The 17102-nt window shown below is 40.2% G+C and overlaps 1 protein-coding gene across 1 annotated transcript in view; it reads right to left on the bottom strand.

Moving 5' to 3' along the window:
- Window positions 1-16409, bottom strand: part of LOC141783601 (scavenger receptor cysteine-rich type 1 protein M130-like) — a 53777-nt gene extending 37368 nt beyond the window's left edge. The window contains exons 1-2 of the mRNA XM_074660994.1: window positions 16123-16409; window positions 14953-15267 (exon numbers count right to left, since the gene is read on the bottom strand). Coding sequence (XP_074517095.1) covers window positions 14953-15070 — 118 coding nt within the window. The 5' untranslated portion in view covers window positions 15071-15267; window positions 16123-16409. The remainder of the gene's footprint in view (window positions 1-14952; window positions 15268-16122) is intronic.
- Window positions 16410-17102: the final 693 nt, after the last annotated feature.

The raw sequence follows: 17102 nt of genomic DNA, 5'->3' as shown, positions 1-17102 counted from the left end.
CTAATATTGTTTGAAGGGAGTGAAAATATAGATAGTGATCTAATATACTAATAAGTTGGACATCCATTATGCAATAATAATTGATTGATAATCCATATGATATAGCAATGATAATAATAGTATAGTATAGCAGCACATTTTATACTAAAACTATATTAATAGCAAAAAACAGCACATTTTATACTAAGACAATAATAATAACAACAATCATACAAACAAATTACTAAGAAGAAAAAGATAAATAAATAAGTAAATTATAAAAAAATACAAAACATTCAAAATCCCATTGGTTATGATGGTGGAGACCAGAGCAACGATTGTGTGAGGTGTGTGGGGAAATGAGGTATTGGTAAGGGCAGAGGTTTAGAGAAGAGACAGAGGGGGAAAAAAGGAATGACGCACACATAAAATAGTTCAGAGATAGGGTTTAGGAAAGGAAGGAGGATGTAGATGATCGATGATGTAAGTGAGCAAAGTGTGAATAGATGATGTGTTATATGTTCAGAATTGATTTTAAAATTTGACTGATCACTTTTAAAGCATTAAATGGCCTTATCCCAAATTACATCAAGGATCTATTGGCCCGCCTAGGCGTTCCCTTAGATCAGCGGACGCAGCTCTGCTGGTTGTTTCCAGATCTCGGCTTGTGACCAAAGGTGACCGGGCCTTTGTGGTTAGAGCCCCCCCGACTATGGAACACTCTGCCTATATTGAAATCAGACTCGCTACTTCATTACCATCTTTTAAGTCCCTTCTAAAAACTTTCTTTTACAGGAAAGTGTTTTTGAATAATTAATATGATGCTGTTGCTTTTATCATCCCTCTCTGGACATTTTATTCTGCTTTCTAAAAATTTATTTTATCCACAGATGTTTCTTGTTTTTATGATCCCTCTGTTGTTTGTATTTTATTCTTTGCTGATTTATTGTTTTTTGTTGTTTTTCTGTTTTGTTGATTTTTTTTTTCTTTTATTCTGAAAAGCACTTTATTACCTTGTTTAGAAAAGTGGTATATAAATAAAGTTTATTATTATTATATAAGTAGTCAAGTCAGCACACTGACAGCTGTTGTTGCCTGTTGGGCTGCAGTTTTCCATGTTATGATTTGAGCATATTTCTTTTGCTAAATGCAGTACCTGTGAGGGTTTATGGACAATATATGTCATTGTTTTGTGTTGTTAATTGATTTCCAATAATACATTTATACATATATTTGCATAAAACAAGCGTATTTGTCACAAAGTGTGAATAATTTGTGATCAATCCAGATTAACTATTTTAATTGATTGACAGCCCTAATTATAACTTTAATGTGAACGATTTCACAGCATCCATGTTCCCTTTCTGTCTTTTCTTCCTTTGAGTGTGGAGGTGATGTGATGTGATGTGTGTGGGGGTGATCAGAGTCAGCCCGTCCTATACGCTGAATATGTAGTTGCGTAAGGCCCCACAAATCCCTTTTTTCCCTTTAAATTAGGGCGGTCAATCAATTAAGATATTTAATCGCAATTAATCTCATGATTGTCCATAATTAATCATGATTAATTGCAAATTTATCGCACATTTTGTATCCGTTCAAAATGTACCTTAAAGGGAGATTTGTCAAGTATTTTATACTCTTATCAACATGGGAGTGGACAAATATGCTGCTTTATGCAAATATATGTATATATTTATTATTGGAAATCACGTCTCTCCTCTTTTCTCCTCTTCTCAGTACGACATCCGAGTATTTTTGGCACACCGTGGATTTTGCTTTTGTTCACATACTACATGCTACATTTTGGCCAAATCAGTACGTACTACTAGTATAGTACGAGGTCATACTACTAGTATAGTACAAATATGTACTACTAGTATAGTATGAGGTTGTACTACTAGTATAGTAGGTTAGAATACAGCCTTGGTGTGTGTGATCAGTTTGTTCTGTGATTTAAAGATCATTATAATTGTGTGAGTAATAACACATCATGTTTAAAGCAGAGTCCTACCTGAGCTCCACAGCAGCAGCAGCAGCAGCAACAGGTGATCCATGACGTCCAGGTAGACCGTCTGTCTGCTCTGTGTGTGCTGTCCTCACGGGATCTCTGCGTAGTGGAGGAGCTGCAGCTTTACTCATCATTAAGTTGACTTTAGTTTTACAGATATTAACACTCCTCTAATCTGTATTTCTTTGAAACTGATATTTTGTTGAGAAACTGCTGACAGATCACAGATTATAGGACTGTGGTTTCTGTTACCATGACAACCAGAGCAGGCTGAGGTGTGCCTATCCGATTAATGCTGTCAGAGTGTTCTTATCATTTCTCGGTAAATGGACTGAACTACAGCTGCAACTAACTGTTATATTAATAGTTGGTGAATCTGTCCATTCTGTTATTCAAGTAATCAATCATTGAGGAACAGGGCTGGACTGGGACAACAAATCGTCCCTGGCATTTTGGCCCAGACCGGCCCCATCACCGGTCATTTGTGCTGTGTGTACCACGTTTTGTTGAAGGCTCTGTTCTAGGAAATCCCTTCAAATGTGATTGTTTTGCATACTTGCCAATCTTGAGCCCTCAAAAATAGGGAGGATTTCAAAACCAAAGTGGACGGTCTGGGGGTCCTCCCCCAGAAAAACTTGAGTTTCAGAGACTTTGTTTCCTGAATTCTGGTGACTTTAAAAAAATTAAAATAACAAAATAATAAGTACACTGCAACAGCAATTTTATGTTAAACTTCTAATTTACCTTTAAATCTCAGGAAAGAAAACTGAATAATTCTCCCCTCTGGTGTGAATATCTAGCATAAACTAATATTCATCAGTTATAATTAATTTTTTTTGCCCCTGCTGTCCCTTTTTTAGGATTATACATGCTGTACAGTGACAGAAACAGGTTAAAAAAAGAAAATTTGACAGTCTTATTGGAACTATCACATTCAGACTCTGATGGGGGGCCAGTCCAGCCCCAGCCCCCACTTTGGCCCCAACCCTGGCAGACACACATAAGCAGACAGAGACACAGACAGACAGACACAGAGACACAGAGAGAGAGATGGATAGTAAACAGCAGAGGATCAGAAGAAGCAGAGAGATGTTCTTCTGATGTGAACAGCCAGGCTTCAGCTTGTGCGGAGATTAATAGTGCGGCGTTATGAATCTCCCAGAGAAGCTGATATGGAGAGGGCAGAGGAGATCCGGCAGCTTGTGAGAAGCTCCGGTACGCATGAAAAAGTCACGGTACGCCATAAGGAGTAAAATGAGTAAAATACTGTGTACTGCTACTTACCGGCCCACTTCAAGCACTGCTCATCTCTCATGACATGTTGAGCCAGGCAGCCCAGAACTGCTTACTGCAAACTCTACACTCCCTCCCTCATCTCTCTCCCTCTCCTCCTCACTGTGTCCGCCTGGCACAGAGCGATTGGGCCAGCCCAGTGTAAATTAAGGAAAAGAAATGGGCCGATTTACCTATTTTATGGGCCCAAAAAAAAAAAAAATAGACACACGTCGGCCCAAAAGGACGTTGGCCCACCGGGAAAACGCCCGGTATGCCAGATGGCAAGTCCAGCTCTGCTGTATGTGAATACAGCTCGCCGCCGGGTGATGTTATGAACCCAGAAACGACGGTGTTTAGTTTTCTGACATATCTGGGACTTCCACAACATGTACAAAGCAGCAACTGTGGTTATTTCTTCCATGGTTGATGGAGGAAAGAAAAGTCGTTGGTCCAACTTCGCTCTTGGTGTGAACACAGCTTTACAATTGAGCCACAACACAAAGCTACTCTGCTCTTTTTCATTCCTTATCTAAACGTATTGTGTCTCTCCACCACAGGGTAGTTTGAAGAACATCCTCAGAGACAGAAATCAGACAACAACAAAAATAAACTTTATTGGACACACCGCTCAAACCGCTTGAAAAAAAGGACTTACAGTTGATCTATACGTTGGGTCCTAAAGTGTCTAAAACACCAACGATGAAGCATGTCTACGTTTAAAGACAAAGACGGTGCTGGATACTGAAAGAGGAAGATGACCCAACGGCCGGGGAGACCCCACAAAACAGCTTCTTTTTAATGTGAGGATCCACATGTCCTCATGTTACTATCTCTATTACTTGTCCTCAATTGATTTAATGAAAGTAAATTAGAAAAAATCCAGTGGACAGCCTGAGCAACAGGACAGTCACCTTCAACTTTATCTATAAAATCAGCTGCAGCCTCGTCACTGGAACACTGATAATCCTCCAATGAGTGAGTTTAAACAGACACTCACAGACTTCTACTGAATGATGCCCCCTCGACTCCAGCTGAGGACCAACTCTAGAAAACTCTTCAGAAGCTAAAACAAATGTGGACACAGAGCGGGATCTTCCACCCGGACGGAAACTGGTGGTCGCTCAGGAGGTAGAACGGGTACCGACAGGATGGGGGTTCGATACCCGGCTCCTCCTGTCCACGTGTGGAAGTGTCCCTGAGCAAGACACTGAACCCCAAATCGCTCCCGATGGTCAGGCGACCATGGTAGCTCGCTGATATCCTGACATCGGTGCGTGCGTGTGAATAGGTGCTGATGTGAATACATGTGAAATATGTACAATGTTTTGTAATTTTTCGCCATTAAAATATCTAAAATGTCTAAAATCACTAAAATGACTAGAGCTTTGTTATATATTTTATTGAGTTGTGTACTGTACTTACCAAATAAAAACAATAAGTTCAAGGTTCTTTATTGGTCATTTGTCAGTTCCAGTGAAGCAGTCATTGGCAATGAAAATGAATCTTTGGTCTCCTGTTTCTTCAACAATGCTCATAAAATGTGTAAATATATAAAAGGGGAGATCACATAAGTAAATGTGAAAGCAAAATGATAATCTAAGGCATAAAATAGTGCAGTTAAAATATGGGACATAAATATAAGTATTTTTTTTAATTATCTTAGTATCTTATACATAGCAACGGTCTGTTATACATAGCAACGGTCTGTTATACATAGCAACGGTCTGTTATAAAGAAATGTGTCATCATGTGACGGTGGAAAACTCTTTTCCACATTTAGCAGCAGTGAGAGAATTACACCGCTGCTCTGAGCTATATACATTATATCTGAAGTGAACTTTGATGTGGACACTCTGGGGAAAGCCCCAGAGACAGCTTTTAAAAAAAATAATGTAGCACTTCTCCTTTGAGATAAAAATACAGATAATAATACAGAGATGTATGTTTTATATCTGCATTGTCAAATACTGTTGGCCTTCCAGTGTTTGGTTCAGATTGAGACTCTATTTTAGCAATAAAGAATATGAATAATTTGAAACTAAAGAATGAACGGAGGAGGACAGAGTTTGCTTTTCACCTCCAAATAGAACGACTGAATATTTTGTATGAAGTAACGTTTGTGATTGGTTCTTGTTTTAGTGGTTTTAGTTTAGAGCCAATGAAAGAAGCTCTCTCATGATTCTGAGATTACGTTTGAATCGAGAAGTTGAATTAAAGATACTGATATTGAACTTGTGTCTATGAGGCTCGTATGTAAGTTTGTTTTTTGTTGTTTGTTTTGTTTATATATTTGAAACAGTGGACTATCTAAAGTTAACCCTTTATGCGCTGTCAGTCATTTCTCTGAAGAGCGGTGTTTGCCCTCACATTCAACACAGCATGAAATCACCCTCAGCTCAGAATCAAATCTCTGAATGTCCTTTTTTATAACACTGACTGACTGAGCTGCTGTCAGTTTGTTAGAGCAGTTCCACTAAAATGTTTATTGCACATAATCTCAGTTTAAATAGTAAAGATTGGTATGAAGCGTGGACACGTCCGATCAGTGAATGATGATCTCTATCACTCATGATGTGATTGGTCGCACTGATGGAACATAATTCCTATAATCTTGTAGATTATGTGTTAATATTTCTGAGTGAGCAGGATGGTGGTGCAGCTGCATAATGGAGTTAGAAAGGGAGTTTTTTATTTAAATCGGATGCATATAATCTGAACGTGTTTTAACAGCATTTCAGTGGCTGTGTCTAAATTTACTACATGTGTTGAAGAAATTGAAATTAAGCCACTGAATGCTGTTGAGCCAAGATCCAAATAGATGTTTAAAATCTACTGTATTTTATCTTTTAAATCGCCAAACACATTATTACTGGATCAGATTTTGAGTTTACAATCATGCATCTACATCTTGATCTATATATGTTTTAGATTTTTCATCTTCAGTTGCTGTCCCCTGTGTTTTGTCTCTGTCAGATTAAATGTAATGTAGGCTACAGTCCAATACACAGTCAGATTCACCATTTCATCATCCATTAAGGAAACGTTAGTCTGGTAAAAGATGAACCAATGGACAACACTGATAAAACTTTATTATATTACTGACACTTTTCACTGCTCTGACTTTTGTTTTATAGATAAATATGCACAGTCGGCTACATGCGTTAACATCTTTATGTGGACTGGATTAAAATGGAGGTTGTGCCTTTTCTTTACCTGTTACCATGGTGAATCGTGGTATCAGAGCTCTATTGATGATGGCTTTTGATGTTCAGCTTTAACCTACTCAGAGTTGATTGATCTGACTCAGATCAGCTGTTCTGGAACCGACAACTCAGGATTAGTGAACTCAGAGTTCAGGTTTAGACTGAAACGGAGCCCAGACAAAACATGAAAATAATACAAGACACAATCCCAACAAATATATATAAAATATATTCAGGAAAGCAGAGAAGATGTTTAACAGTTTAATGTTCTGTAAATATTCCCATCATATATGACAGGATTATGACAAATCCAGTGGCGGACTCAGTGGAAGAAAACATAAAAAAAGGACATCTGCTGCAACAGCTGCTTCATGGAGTGTTTAACCATTTCCTCGCACGTTTTCTCCACCTGTTTGTATTTGTTCCTCTTGTCCTGTGGAGACTTCAGCTGGTCCTCCAGGTCAATGACTGCTTGTTCTACGGAAAAAAAACATTTTGACTCTGGAGAGAAAACTCACAGAATCGACACACAGCTCTATCTTCATCCTCACAGAACAGAGGCCTGCACTACGAAGCCAGTTCAACATAACCAGGGTATCTTCTCGTTATCTGGCTTCACTAACCCTAACAACCGAGATCATGCTAAACACATTTTACAAAGAGTAAACTATATTAGACAAATACGAAGAAGTTAAACACATAATCCAGACTAAAAGTAACACAGTTGAAGCTGCCAAATGCAGGAAGAACAGCTGGCAAAAGAAAAAACTCCTGATGTGTGAATGCGTAAATTAACAGACTTAATAATTTAACGGAACACTCAAAAGTCAGATATAGTCATCTAGATATAAATAGCTTTTAAAGTTTAACAGATGACTGGATTATACCTAACCAACGCCCAGTGCTAACAGCATGGCGTGTATGACTATTTAGACCTCCTTTCAGCTGCGTCCTCGTCTCCGGCGGTGTGAAACGGACTCAAGAGGAAGTTAAAGAATAAATATGAAAACATAATTCAAAGAGGTAAACACCCACAGCATACAGCCAGCTGTCCTGCCTGCATTTGTCAGTTTAAACTGTGTTGTTTTTAGTCTGATTATGACTTAAACTGCTTCATATGTGTATAATATTATCATACAATCACCGCACTGAGCTGTGATTGGTCAGTAGGAGGTGCTTTCTTATGAGTTGATCTCTTATCTGGAACATAACCTGCTCTATAGCAGGTTAGCTGTTCAGCATCAGTTACCATGGTGATCTACCCCGGTAAGAAGTGAACCAGCTTCGTAGGACGGAAAACCCTGAGTTAACCCTAAAGTTACCTCGCTGACGCCAAATCCTGCTTCATAGTACAGGTCTCTGGGGTCACAGTTGGAACTCACTGTATGTCAAGACTGCAAGTTTTGCAGTATAGATATCCGATGATATCGGAAGTCTTGTAGTGTGAACATAACTATCCACATAGTAACCTGCCCAACAGAGTCACCCTTTCACTGTGAACTAACGGGGACGAAAGCCGCCTCTTGCATTGCCTCACGTCACCTTTGTTTTGGCCGACAAGTTACACTTAAACACACCACAAAGACTACAGCTGACGGCCAGTTAGCACATACGTTCTGTGCCTGCCTGAGATGAAATAACCTGCCTGCTTACCTACCTACCTGTCTACCTACCTACCTACCTACATACATACATACCTACCTACCTGCATACCTTCTTACATACCTGCCTGAAAATATGAACCTCCATGACTATCATTCCCACTTAAAGGGGAAAACCACCTACATTAAGAATTCCAATATGTTATTTCCATGGCCTAGTAAAGTTCAATCAATATCAGTGAACATGAGCTACTCTCTCTCAAAGCCAGAAACAATCTCTCAAATTTGTGATGTCATCGTGTATAAAGTGTGGAGCTGCTCCATTGACAATAAATGAGAGACTGATTTTGTGTTAATTTTCTTTTTTATACCCAAAGAGCTTTATTCTATTGTAGTGTTTTTAGTTGTGAAACAGAAAATGTTCCCGTATACTCAGAACATCCCCCTGGATGCTTTCAGTGTCATCTAGAACATCTCTCCCAATTCATTGTCTATGGAGCAGCTCCACACTTTATACCCCTGTGACATCATAAGTTTTAACACTCCAGTTTTTTAGATTTGGGAGACAGTTGTTCATGTTAACTAATATATTTTTGACTTTCTTAGACCATAGGAATAACATGTATGAATTTTGAAAATGGCCGTAGCTCCCCTTTAAACCTAATGTTGTAATTCCCTTCTGTGACCATTTGAGGGCAGTACACGCTCATCACAACCGTTCACTTCATCAGCCACAATAAACATCGAAATACTTTTACTTCCACATTCAAAGTAAAACAATTCAAATATACAGCGACGATTCCGATATGCTGTCCACTCCAGCTGGGGATGGACAGAACATTCACAATGATAGCATGGACATGTTTTATTAGAATACATTTATTGTCAGTTTGTTCTAGATAAAAGACAATGGCAGTAATGTTAGCTGACCAGACGAAGGTCTCTCCATGAATCACTCCTGATCCTAGTGTTGGCTTTTCCTGCTTCAGCCCCGCTGCTTCAGCCTCCGGGGCTGAAGCAGGAAGAGAAACGCTATCGCCTCCCGACTGCGCCCGCATGGAGACACCGGCACCCGGTCGTAGACGATAACGTAACTCGTTTCGGAGCCCTGTCACTTCACAAGACACGGGAAACCTCTGTTGGTCTGGAGGAGCTGCAGCATTTATTTCTGCACAAACGTCCACTGTACATTCACTAGATATTCTCAGAGCTAAACTAACTCTTTTGCAGTGTGGAGTGAGCGCACATGCACGTCTAGAGGTCGAGCGAAACAGCGGAACGCACGCGGTGTGTGAGTGAAGGCAAGCAGGCAGAGGAGCAGAAACTGCGGCCACACGCGAGCGCGCATATGCGAACGCGCATGGGATCCCGGCCCGGTAGATTTATACGTGTAAAAGATTACAAACAGTCCCTCTAAATACAAAAGTAAGTCAAATTCATAGAAATTAAGTACATTTTTTAAGTGCAAAATTAAGCAAAAGTCTTTTGAATAAAGAAAATGCCTCAATTATAAAAAGCAAGTTCCTTAACTACAAAATGAATCAAAATTATTGAGTACAAAAATAATCCTAATTCTGCTGAAATAAAATTAAGTAAAATTATTATGTAATAAGAAAATTCCTTAATCACAAAATAAGTAAAATTCTTAAAAAAATAAATACTTAATCATGAATGATTTGCAAAATCCTTTATTACAAGATTAAGTGAAATTTTTATGAATTAAGCAAAATGTTTCATTAGAAAAAAAGCAGTAACAGTAAAATCCTCAATTATACATTTGTGTAAATTTGTTAAGAACAACATTAAGAAAATTCCCAAAGTACAAAATTTGGTAGAAAGTCATAGAAAATAAGTACATTGTTTAAGTGCAAAAATTAAGTAAACTCCTTATGTACAAACATTTGCCAAATTCTACTGAAATAAAATTAAGTAAAAATGTTATGTAATAAGAAAATTCCTTAATTACAAAATTAAGTAAAATTCATAGAAAATAAGTACATTACTTAATTATGAAAATTTGCAAAATCCTTGATTACAACATTAAGTGCAATTCTTATGAAATAAGCAAAATCCTTCATTAGAAAGAAAGTAGTAAAAGAAAATCTTCAATTATAAATTTGTGTTAATTTGTTATGTACAACATTAAGAAAATTCCCAAAGTACAAAATTTGGTAAATCCCTTAAATACAAAAGTAAGTAAAGCTCAGAAATTAAGTACATTGTTTAAATGCAAAATTAAGTAAACTCCTTATGTACAGAATAAAGCAAAACTCTAATTAAATTAAATTAAGTCAAATTCTTATGAAATAAGAAAATTCCTACAAAATTAAGTCAATTTGTCGGTGTCTTTGGTTTCAAATTGCGCCGGCTGCTTGGACTCCGGTATACCTGCTTTCAAGTCTAGTTTTCAATGACACTTTATGATTGTGAGGTGTTTTTAGAGATTTACATCTTCAGTAGGAACCAATGGGCTACATACGTTCTGACAGGAAGTCAGAAAGTATGAAAAGACTAACACATTGTTGGTTTTCATGTTGAGAGTAAGACAAATATAGTATATAATGTATTGAATAAATCCAGCCTTCTTGTTTAAAGGGAACATTCATATAAAATGAGCTGTTGGTGGGTTGTGTGTTATAAATCCATCTGGATGTGAGATGAGCTCCTTGGAGGTGCTACTCTGCTCCCTGAGCTCCTTCCTCTTCAGTCGGCCCACCTTCAGCTGCAGGAACACCCAGGTTATAATAAACCGGCTCAGTGTTCTCCCGTCTGCCCGGCTTCTGCCCTCTGGTGGCCTGGAGACACATGACAGCACACAGATGTGACTTCCTGCAACACTCCTCTCTCTTCACTTCAATAAACACAGACTGAGTGCTTCATGTCAGTCAGTGGTCTGAACAACAGACGTGTGTCAGTACCTTATAGTAGAAGTAAAGGCCAATGTTGGCCAACAGCAGAATCAGCGGCAGGACGACCGCTCTGATGATAAGAGGCCTTAGATCTGATCAAACACATGGACAGTCATCACATCACATCACATCATGAGACCAACATCTCCCATTAAACACAAACTGTAGTGACCTGAAATCTAAAATCACTTCTTCAAAAGTAAAATTCTTACGAAATAAGAAAATTCCTCAAGTACAAAATGAAGTAAAGTTCTTATGAAATGAGACAGTCAGCTTACCTGTGACAGTGAGAGAGAGCAGACGGCTCTCAGAGAAGAAGTCATGAGAAAAAACGTAGACGTGATAAACACAGCTGTAGCTTCCTTGGTGGGCGGGCTCTGCAGCAGGGAACAGGAAGTGGGCGGAGTGATTGACAGCTGGCTGGGTGTAGTTGAGTGATAAGGTGGAGGAGGTGAAGGTGAGCTGGAAGGAGCCTCCTGGGTACTGTGGCTGGGTGGAGCACCTGATGGTGAAGGTGGAGCCCCTGAGCACCTGAAACCCCTGCTGCTGGGCCTCGGAGACCCCGTCCACGGAGGAGGACCCAGAGATGTTGGGCTGAAGCAGCATGTCTGTAAACACAGAGAGATGATTGGCTGAGAGCTGGGGCACGTTCAGTCTGAAAACAGTGTGCTCTGGTTTGCTACTGTTTTCAGGTAGAACGGCGTGTTTCGTCGAAATGGTGGCTGTGTCAGAGGTGTTACCCAATCAGCAGCGACGTGCACAAACCCTGTCATACTATAAAGGCAGTGCATTTGCGTAGCACAACAGAGTGTTCAATGCACAACCGTTTCCGTTTAAACGTTTTTCTATGTTTTATTGATCCTCCGTTCAACAAAATGGACCTGATTTTGTGCCTCCTCGTCTCCTCGTCTCCTCGTCTCCTCGTCTCCTCGATCCTCGATGCTCCGGCTTGTGATCCTGAAATCGATCTCAGCGCTCCATCTTGAAGGACATCCCAATTCCTAAACTGCATCTGGAGGAGCGAGGAGGCTTGCCGAAGGAGCTAATAGTGACGATACATCTGTGTGTATACTTTGCGTAAGTCTTCTCGGCACACGTGTTTTTTAATGTTTTTTAACAACTTTATTGAGGCCGTTATCAAGTTTAAAACACTTGTGTATACAGCTCGAGTCTACAATTACAAACACGCCAGGGGGACTAAAGGTTGTAATAAAAAAGATTAAACAAATCAAAGTTATATAATATCTTGTAAAGCTTTCAGTGGTTTATATGTTTTAACAGCGTTTTTGTTTGTACATTCAGATATAGAGGAAATATATTGTCTGACATGGTCATGAAAAATTTGGATTTGTCAATTTAGTTAAAATAACACGCAAATTAATGAAATAGAAGTGCGAACAGAGACACCTGTGACGTATCAAAGAGGCGTGACAATGTGCCACACGTCATATTTAATTGATGTGGCTTTAAAATGACGGCTCCGAGGCGAGGATGTCTCATTTTGTTAAATGCCTGTTGCCTCAACTCCTCTCTCCTCGCGTCTCTTCCTCTTCAGCTCACATCTCTTGTGGGTGGGACTGAGACGCGAGGAGAGGAGGCGAGGAAAGGAATCGAGGATGACTGGGAAACTGGGAAATGGGAAAGGCGTACAGACAGACAGGTGTGTCCTGTCAGGTGAAGCTCAGCAGTCTGTGGAGAGTTTGAAGTTTTCAGAAACAAGCCCACTTCTATGGCAAGCTGTTTTAACATTTAACAGCTAGACAGGAGATTCATTAGAGATGTCTGCAACGTTGTTTTGCCTAGTCATAACTCTAATTCTAGATATCTGTAATTACATTTTGACTAGTACGATTCAAACTACTTTGCCATTCATGTGTATGGGGTTTCTCATTACAGATATCCACAATTTAATTATGACTTGTCGTAATTCCAGTTCAAGATATCTTTAATTCCTCTCAATTGTAGATATCTACATTGTCCTTTTTAGATATCTAAAATTAAATGTTGACTAGTCAGAATGACGTTGTAGATTTCTCTAACTGGAGTTAGTTAGTCTAAATGTAATTACAGATATCAGGATTTTTTGACGAGGTGAAATGACGTTATAGATATCTGTAATTACGTCAGAAGGGGGGAGAGGATGGGACGGGAGGTGAAGCTATTCAAACATGCTATGGTGCTGCACTGCAGCCGTATGGGTTTATAAAGTGTGTCTGGAGACAATAAATCTACAATAAGCTGTAAATTTCATCCACAACTCTCTAGTGAACAAAGCTCTTGTTGGCCACAGACTCCTTGATGATGAGCTCTTTCAATTTCAAGTCATTTTCTAACGATCTGATCCGCAGCGGTCCCTGACCACTCGTCTCACAGCCGGCTGCACATAGGCCCTGTTCAGACCTGGTATTAACATGCGTCCTCAGTGATCGGATCACAAGTGAACAGCTCTAAGTAAAGGTCTGAACACACTCAAGACGCATAGAGGATGCATTGAGATCGGATCTTTCAGACCACATTCAGAGGTGGTCTGGGCCACATGTGGCCACATTCTTTTAGCAGTGTGTACGCGAATGTGTCCTGGGCCACATTAAGGACCGCTTACTTATCTGATGTCCCGCTGGGATCCGCGGGATCACTGCACTCCTCAGGTGAATAAACAGGCAGACTCGGGCGCTTGTCAGCATGGAAACAGCCTCTGTGCTCTACTGTATCCTGTCAGTACAACTGTATTTTATTAAAATATATGAGGCGGGGAAGTGAGATCGGATCACAAGTGGCCACTGAAGACGCATGTGGAGACGCATTCTAATGCCAGGTGTGAACAGACGTACTTAAAGCTGTCCACTTGTGATGCGATCACTGAGGACGCATGTTAATACCAGGTCTGAACAGGGCCATAGAGACCAATGTTATGTGTCCAGCTCGGAGGACGGCTCGTTGTGATTAAAATGAGGTAGTTTGTTGTCTACCTTACTACGGTTAGAAAGAGACGTTGTTTGTGTTTTAACAACGTTTCTCTTATGAGTTATTGATCCGGGAAGTTTGAATCTGTGAAAATCTGTCACACTTTACCGAACTATCCGAGTTAGCAAAAGCTTCTGCTGACACTGTTCAGATGCTTTGTTGGGCCGATATCGTGAGCCTGAACCTTGATGAGCAACATCATGCACAACAGTTCTTACTAGTCATAATGAGGTTTGAGTTATCTGTAACTGTTATTTAGGATAGACAGAACTGAATTACAGACATCTCTAACTGTTGTTTTGACTAGTCACAATGTAATTATGACTAGTCAAAATGTAGTTATAGATATCTCTAATGCTAATTCTGGATAGTCAAGCTGAGCTATTAAATGTTAAAACGGCTTGTCATACACTTTTCTACACTTTAGGATGTCATTGTCCTGGATAACTTTACAGTTCAGTCCAATGGAAACCGACTGCCACTGTGACGGAGGACGGAACATACTGGAAACATTACTGTCATAGATCATAGTCTGCTGCGATTCTAGCTGGTGCATGTGTGTGTCATTGTGGGTACATTACTGTCATAGATGATGTCACAGATGATGTCACTGATGGGCTTACCTGAGCAGGTGAGATTCAGGATGGAGTTAGAGAAATCTGATGTTACACACTCCCTCAGAGAAGATCCAGACCGAACACAATAGGGTCTGATCCACCACACAGATCTTTCTGAGGACTCCTTTCTCTTTTCTCCTGAAGCAGCAGAGCCACAGTCCAACTCTTTGCAGGCAACATTTCCTTCGATCAGGTTCCAGTAAGGGTAAAAGTAATCGGCCCTCACTGGTCTCCAGTCTCCCTGATGTTTCACCTCCAGTGTTCCTGCACAGCGACGGTCTCCTCCCACCAACCTGACAGGCTCTGAACAGAAACAAGAGAGTCGTCAGTAAAAGAATAAAGTGAGTTTCATTAGAACAGAAATGAACCAGATCAGAGCTGCAGCTCCTCTTCTACCTGAGCAGGTGAGTCCAACAGCTTTGCCAGGTGAGCAGGTGTTTCTATCTGAGCCTGAGCTTCTACAGTCCAGGAGAGCAGACTCAGTTCCTCCACACTGGAACTCTTTGGTCCACATTGGATCCTCCACTTCTCCATAAGTCACCCCCTGGAGGACTGAAGGAGACCCACAGCCAAGCTCCCTGCAGACCACCTCTGCATCCTGCTGGTCAAAGTCAGCTTCACACACTGAGGACCACCACTGGTTAGAGTGGTTAGACTTCACCTCCAGTCTGCCTGAGCACAGACTAGTCCCATTCACCAGCCTGACAGAGTCTGGAGAGATGATAGAAGATAAAATGGAGAGAGATAAAAGACACCAGACACAAAATAAAAAGATGTCATGAAACAACAATTCAGTGATTCCAACTGGACTCAGAACAGTTCCAACATCAGTTCATCATTAACAACAGAACACATCTTTATAACACCACAGACTGCAGCAGTTTTACCATCACATTTACATTTAATACACTCTAACAATTGTTATCCATTGTTGAACACTTTTAATGTGTTTTCAAACAATAACACAACATCATCATCTGCACATTTCTCTATTCTGTTCCTTCTGCTCAGCTGCTCCACAATCTTTGCTCTCCACACAGAGATGTTTTCATTCTTTCTTATTTTTCTGAGAAGGTCTGTAACCCAGAATAAAAATCTGTTCAGAAAATGATCCCTAAAATCTAAAAAGGATAGGGTCTGGACTCTCTTCCTTTAAGGAGTCTCCCACGGTGGAGGACACCACGTGGGTGATGAGATACTGACCAGCCCCCGGCTGAGCTGAGCTGCTCAAAGTTGTGGCCAGTAGGTCACTGGTACCTCTTATGGTGGAAACCAAAGAACCAGCTGGTTGAAACCAGTGGCTAAGAAAGCTGTCAAGCTGAAGAAGGAGTCAGGCTGGTTGCTGGTCGGCCCAGGGGACTCCTGAAGCAGCAGACATGTATGTTTCATATATACAGATATTTATCTTGGTGCATTCAGCACCTGATTTACTGAGACAGCAGATCAACAGACTCCATCATGGCTGCTGAGACAGTCTGCTGTGATTCTAGCTGGTGCATGTGTGTGTCATTGTGGGTACATTACTGTCATAGATGATGTCACTGATGATGTCACTGATGGGCTTACCTGAGCAGGTGAGATCCAGGATGTAGGAAGAGGAGCCTGATGTTACACACTCCCTCAGAGCAGATCCAGACTGAAAACAGTCAAACCTGATCCACCACACAGATGAGTACTTCTTTCTCTTTTCTACAGAAACAGCAGAGCCACAGTCCAACTCTTTGCAGGCAGCAGCTGCTTCCTTCAGGGTCCAGCCATAGTAAAAGTCATTCACTGGTCTCCAGTCTCCCTGATGTTTCACCTCCAGTGTTCCTGCACAGCGACTGTCTCCTCCCACCAACCTGACGGACTCTGAACAGAAACAAGAGAGTCATCAGTAAAAGAAGTGAATTTAAGAAAAAATTAAACTGAGACTTGACTTTATTTCTTTATTTCTCCTTTTTTATTTACCTGTTGATTTGTGATTTTCTTCAGCCTGGAATCCTGTAGAAAAACACAAATATTTATTGTTTTGCGTACTTTTTTGGAGATTTGACGGAGATGCTGGCGGGGTGCCTTGAGGCCGGTCCGGCCGTCAGTCATGTGATACGTCTTGCTTGAGTATACTTCAGTGTTTACAATCTGCAAACGTATCGTTCATTTAGTCAGCAGTATGCAGTACAATATCGGGGTGAATCTTTCAGTATTTCATGATTCGTTTCTTGGGGTCACGATTCGATTCAAAATTGATTCTCGATTCAAAATCGATTCTTGATTCAGTACATAGCGGTGCTACTTTCAGGATCTACTCCAGTCCGCTGTGCACAGGCGGTGTGGTAAATTATGTCATGAAAGCAGAATAAAGTGTGTTTACGATTATGGAGTTTTCATATTTGAAAAAAGGTATATCAAAGAATGTAAACACAAAGACAAAAGGAAACATTTATTCATGCTAAACTTGCAAATAAACACATTATACTAAAAAGTGTTTAGTATTTCTCAATTCTCAGTGACTTCAAAAATAACAAGTTCAACTCATACAAAAAATTAAAATGCTGCCTGTTATA

The sequence above is a fragment of the Sebastes fasciatus genome, chromosome 15 (assembly GCF_043250625.1).
Source record: "Sebastes fasciatus isolate fSebFas1 chromosome 15, fSebFas1.pri, whole genome shotgun sequence".
NCBI classification, from domain to species: domain Eukaryota; kingdom Metazoa; phylum Chordata; class Actinopteri; order Perciformes; family Sebastidae; genus Sebastes; species Sebastes fasciatus.
Note: the sequence above shows the minus strand (reverse complement) of the source record. Positions and strands in the feature narration are given on the sequence as shown.